The 5,000-nt window shown below is 50.0% G+C and overlaps 1 protein-coding gene across 1 annotated transcript in view; it reads left to right on the top strand.

The window, feature by feature from the left end:
- Nucleotides 1–5,000, top strand: part of vasna (vasorin a) — a 49,343-nt gene that overhangs the window by 42,552 nt on the left and 1,791 nt on the right. Inside the window, exons 2-5 of the mRNA XM_046330930.1 lie at nucleotides 1,830–2,068; nucleotides 2,387–2,946; nucleotides 3,163–3,390; nucleotides 3,506–5,000. The exon at nucleotides 3,506–5,000 is cut by the window's right edge and continues 1,791 nt beyond it. Coding sequence (XP_046186886.1) covers nucleotides 1,852–2,068; nucleotides 2,387–2,946; nucleotides 3,163–3,390; nucleotides 3,506–4,681 — 2,181 coding nt within the window. The 5' untranslated portion in view covers nucleotides 1,830–1,851 and the 3' untranslated portion in view covers nucleotides 4,682–5,000. The remainder of the gene's footprint in view (nucleotides 1–1,829; nucleotides 2,069–2,386; nucleotides 2,947–3,162; nucleotides 3,391–3,505) is intronic.

The following is a 5,000-nucleotide window of genomic DNA, read 5'->3' as shown; positions in this document are numbered from 1 at the left end:
GCAATATTTAGAATGTATGGTCATGCTTTTGTGTGTGTTTGCATGTGCATGTGAAATACTTGTGTACTTGTAGTCCATTCTTGCAGACAGTAGGCTCCTATAAAGTAACTCAAGGTCACTGTACAGCTGAAACACAACCAAGGAAAATTGATTCCACCCCTGCATCTAAAATAGCAACAACCTTTAATTTATCAGTGTTATCTTTGCCGAACAGAGATATGCACTGTAGGTAGCCTTGTTGTTTGCTGTAAAACCTCTAGTCTCTCCCAGTTGAGATAAGGGGGACTTTTGCCTCGCCAATGACTCCCAAAGTGTTCCCTGACCCGACTGAGGGCACGTCTCACTGAGATACTCTGCCTTGAAATTCACTTCTTATTAAACCTTTTTCTTCAGGAAATGGACCTTTTCCCTGGAACTGATAGGCCTATGAGTTTCAACCTTACCCTGCTATAATACCAAACTAAAAGCATGTGAGAAGAAGACGAAAGATAATAAATATATGGGTATGTGATTGATAGTGTGAGAAAGAAACAGACAGACATAGAAAACAGAAAGAGGGAGGAGAGGTCATGAGAAGGTGTAGAAGAGGTAGAGATTATGAGAAGGTGTAGAAGAGGTAGAGATTATGAGAAGGTGTAGAAGAGGTAGAGGTCATGAGAAGGTGTAGAAGAGGTAGAGGTCATGAGAAGGTGTAGAAGAGGTAGAGGTCATGAGAAGGTATAGAAGAGGTAGTAGAGGTCATGAGAATGTGTCGAAGAGGTAGAGGTCATGAGAAGGTGTAGAAAAGGTAGAGATTATGAGAAGGTGTAGAAGAGGTAGAGATTATGAGAAGGTGTAGAAGAGGTAGAGGTCATGAGAAGGTGTAGAAGAGGTAGAGGTCATGAGAAGGTGTAGAAGAGGTAGAGATTATGAGAAGGTGTAGAAGAGGTAGAGGGTAGTGACTACGCGGTTTATCTTCTCCACTGAGGTGAATCACAGAGCATATCGTCCCATTGAGACTGTTGCTACAGCTAACTGCTAGCTTCTGGCACACACAAACACTTGCGTGCGCCCACACACACACACACACACACACACACACACACACACACACACACACACACACACACACACACACACACACACACACACACACACACACACACACACACACACACACACACACACACACACACACACACACACACACACACACACACACACACACACACCAATGCCATAAACACTGGGGAGAGGCTAGACGTGCTTCTCAATCACCCCAGGAGGATGGAGTGACTGTGGGTGGGCCAAGACAGGACCTCGCTCAGGACTCAGGCCCACTGTGTGTGTGCTCACCAAGCAGACAGTGAATGTAGTCACTATGAAGGGGCTGTGTGTGTGACTGGGCAGGGTTTCATCATAGTGATGTTGCAGTCTCTATGGGGTCATGGTTGTATGCTCTGGTTGAGGAGAATAGGGAGGGAGACTGGGGTCTGTTTCTGTGTTACTGTGTTTGACTCTACTTGTTGTGTTCTCTGATGTCATGAGGGAAGTCAACAATGGGGGATTTCTTTCCTGTGGTGGATTGGGAAGGGGAAGTTTTTTGATGGCTTGGATTGTGTGTTTGTGCGTGCATACTGAAATTTAAGGATAAGAATTTTCGGACTCTGACCGCATTAAACAGCCAATAGACTTGGACGTGTGGAAATTATGCTCAGAAATAAATGATTTTATCTCATCCAGGTTTTCGACCGCTGCTGATCCGTTACTCTGAAAATATGACACATTTTCCTTCCCAGAAAAGTCTCAACCAACCAACACTAACATCTCTCTTTTTCTTTGTGTTTCAGATTACACAAGGACTCCACCACTATGGCACCCTTCCTCCCCCTCCTCCTCCTCCTCCTCTCCTCCTCTTCCCCTGTCCTCTCCAGTCACTGTCCAGAGGATTGCTCTTGTCAGGCCCAGGGTTCCATCTTCTGTATCCAGCGTCGTTCCCCCGTCGTCCCCCGCGACCTCCCTTCCTCTGTGAAACATCTCTACGTCTTCCAGAATGGCATCAACACTTTAGCCCAGGATGACTTCACAGGTAGGAAGCGTTGAGGTTAGAGGAGTGGGCCAGCAACGGGAAGGTTTCCAGTTCTAATCCCAGGTGTGACAGGAAAATATTTGTTCAGGAGTGGGCCGGCAAATGGAGTGTTGCTGGATCAGTGTCCTGGATGCCATTTCCTGCTGTTGTGCCCTTGAGAAAGGCACTTGACCCCTGAACTGCTACCCTCTGCTCGAACCTTTCCAACTTCTGTATGTGTGTCTTTCGAGGGTTTGGAATGAAGTAGAACACAAGTTTTTCCATTGTAAATCCGTATGCATTGGAATATAAAGTAATCTTTGTCCTCTTTTTCTTTAGGCCTGGGGGAACTGGAGATGCTAGACCTGTCCCAGAATAAACTCACGGAGGTCCCGGATGGGGTCTTTGAAACGCTATCTTCGCTGAGGAATCTCGATTTGTCCGCAAACTACATTACCCACATCGCCAAGGATAGCTTCTCCGGATTGATGCATCTCGAGAGGCTGTATCTCCATGGCAACCGCATCAAGAGCATCCAATCGGAGGCCTTCGAGGTTCTGGAGGATCTTCTAGAACTGAAGCTCCAGGGGAACCAGTTGACCGGTCTCCCAATGCTCCGTCTCCCCAGGCTTCTCCTCCTTGATCTCAGCTTCAACTCTCTCCCGACGCTGGGTCCCCAAGACCTCCAGACCCCCCACCTCGAGTCGCTCAAAGTGGCTGCGTTGGGGCTCACCACCCTGGACTCAGATCTGATGGCCTCCCTGGGGAACCTCCATGACCTTGATGTGTCCCAGAACCAGCTGGAGGGGATGCCTGAAGCATTGAAGGCCACCCGGGGGCTTATCAAGCTCAGCCTGGCTGCCAACCCCATTGGGGAGCTCCGGAACGAGGACTTCCAGGTACATACATTTTCTTTAAAATGTGTCAAATATTCCTGTTATTGATGGGTCAATAACACATGGCTTAGTCCTTGAAGCTGCTCCATGGGATTTACTATGTCAAGCCTCTGGTCCAACCTTTCCAAACTGCCTGTGTGTGTATGTTTTTTAGTGGGGTTGGGATCATTTGTGAACATTGGACAATAAAGTATTCTTCTTTTTCTTCTTCTTTTCCAGAGTCTGTTGTTTCTCCAGGAGCTGGATCTCAGTGGGCTGAACCTCCAGGGCTTGCCCCAGGGTTTCTTCCAGCTCTTCCCCAGGCTGGGGCACCTCACGGCGGCCGAGAATCCTTTCAACTGTCTCTGTCCTCTGGCCTGGTTCCCTGGCTGGCTGAAAGAGAAGAATGTGGATCTGGGACGCACAGAGGAGACAAGGTGCCACTTCCCACCAGTGAATGCTGGCAAGGTATTTTCTTAATATTTTGTCATTCTAAATATATTTTATTTATTTTCCTGTGAAACACATTTAGTTGCGGGCTTGTATGAAATGGGATACAAATAAAGTTTGTTTTCATTTGAAGGTGCTGGCGGAGCTGGACCATCAAGATTTCGGCTGTCCACCTACGACCACTGTCATGACGAATGCCCTAGGGGAGGGGAGTACTTCCGCACCCCCCATTCCGACTACATCCCCTGGAAACACACATACCAACGCCATCCCCCCACCTCCGCCATTCCCTAGTGATGAACCATCCTCAACGGAGACAGACATTGAGAGTCGTCCCCCTCCTCCAGCTTCTCCGACTACCGCTTTCAGGGATGAGGGCCACATCTGCCCGCCGAACATCTGCCTCAATGGGGGTACGTGCCGCTTTGATCCTCTGGGACAGCTTGGATGTCTCTGTCCCCACGGAACTATGGGCTTGTACTGCGAGAACCTGGAGTCGTATAACCACAACCAGCCACCTCTCCAAACCTCCGCCCCCGAGGTTTTGGCATCCATGGTTGCCCCCATTGTAACCTCTGATCCCAATGACATCAGTTACCGTCAGGTGACCTCCACGTCCATCCTCCTCGACCTGCACCGTTTCCTCGAGACGAGGCCGCACATCCGCGGGATTAAGCTGACCTACCGGAACCTCTCAGGGCCCGACCGGCGCCCCATGTCCCTCAGCGTCCCCGCCTCGTACCCAGAATACACCCTCCGAGGGCTCCGGCCCAACTGTACCTACTCGGTGTGCGCCAGCCCCCTGGCAGAGAGAGTGAACGGGGGTGGAGGCGGTGGAGGTAGCCCTACCGAGGGAGGGTCTTGTATGGAGGCTCGTACCGAGGGAGGTCCCCAAGCTTCGTCCTTGGAGCCCCACGTGGATGATCAGAGCCAGCTCACCTACACCCTCATCCCAGCCTTGGCTGCTCTCGCCCTGGTCACGGGGGTGGCGGTGGTGGCCATCCTGGTTCTTTTCCTCCGGAGGAGACGGGCTCACATGGCGCTGGAAGGGGGTGAGATGGGACCAATGGAACTGGAGGGCCTTAAGGCTTGTCTGGAGAACGGCGTGGGGAACGGGGGCACCCTACCCCACAAGGGAGCGGATATCGCCCCCTGTCACACCTCCATCCCGACCCAGCCACAAAATGGCGGATCGTCACAGACCCTTCCACAAAATGGTGGTTTAGAATATGAGGCCCCCCTCATGAAGGGACAGGGGCACTGTCCATCGAATAATAATGTGGCATCCTTGAAGCCATCGTATTTCTAGAAACTAAGTCTGTTGTCTTCATGGATTTCTTAATATTTCTCAATGACACTCAATGTACTCAATGACATTCAGAGCTATGGAATGGAACAGAAGTAACTACCCCTGTAGAGGGTAACGCTACGCCCCGTTATCTCTAAGTGGATGGGAGGACTCTACCATTATGAGGCAGTGAAAGGGGGGGTGTTTTAGCTCATCCAGCAGAGTTCAAGTTGATAGAAATGTAACAAGTATTGAAACCTAAAGTGCAATCGCCATGCCAAAAAGGGTCTATCTTATAATCGGACTGAAAGGAAGTGCCTTCTTGCATTGACATGATATG

The sequence above is a fragment of the Oncorhynchus gorbuscha genome, linkage group LG26 (assembly GCF_021184085.1).
Source record: "Oncorhynchus gorbuscha isolate QuinsamMale2020 ecotype Even-year linkage group LG26, OgorEven_v1.0, whole genome shotgun sequence".
NCBI lineage: Eukaryota > Metazoa > Chordata > Actinopteri > Salmoniformes > Salmonidae > Oncorhynchus > Oncorhynchus gorbuscha.
Note: the sequence above shows the minus strand (reverse complement) of the source record. Positions and strands in the feature narration are given on the sequence as shown.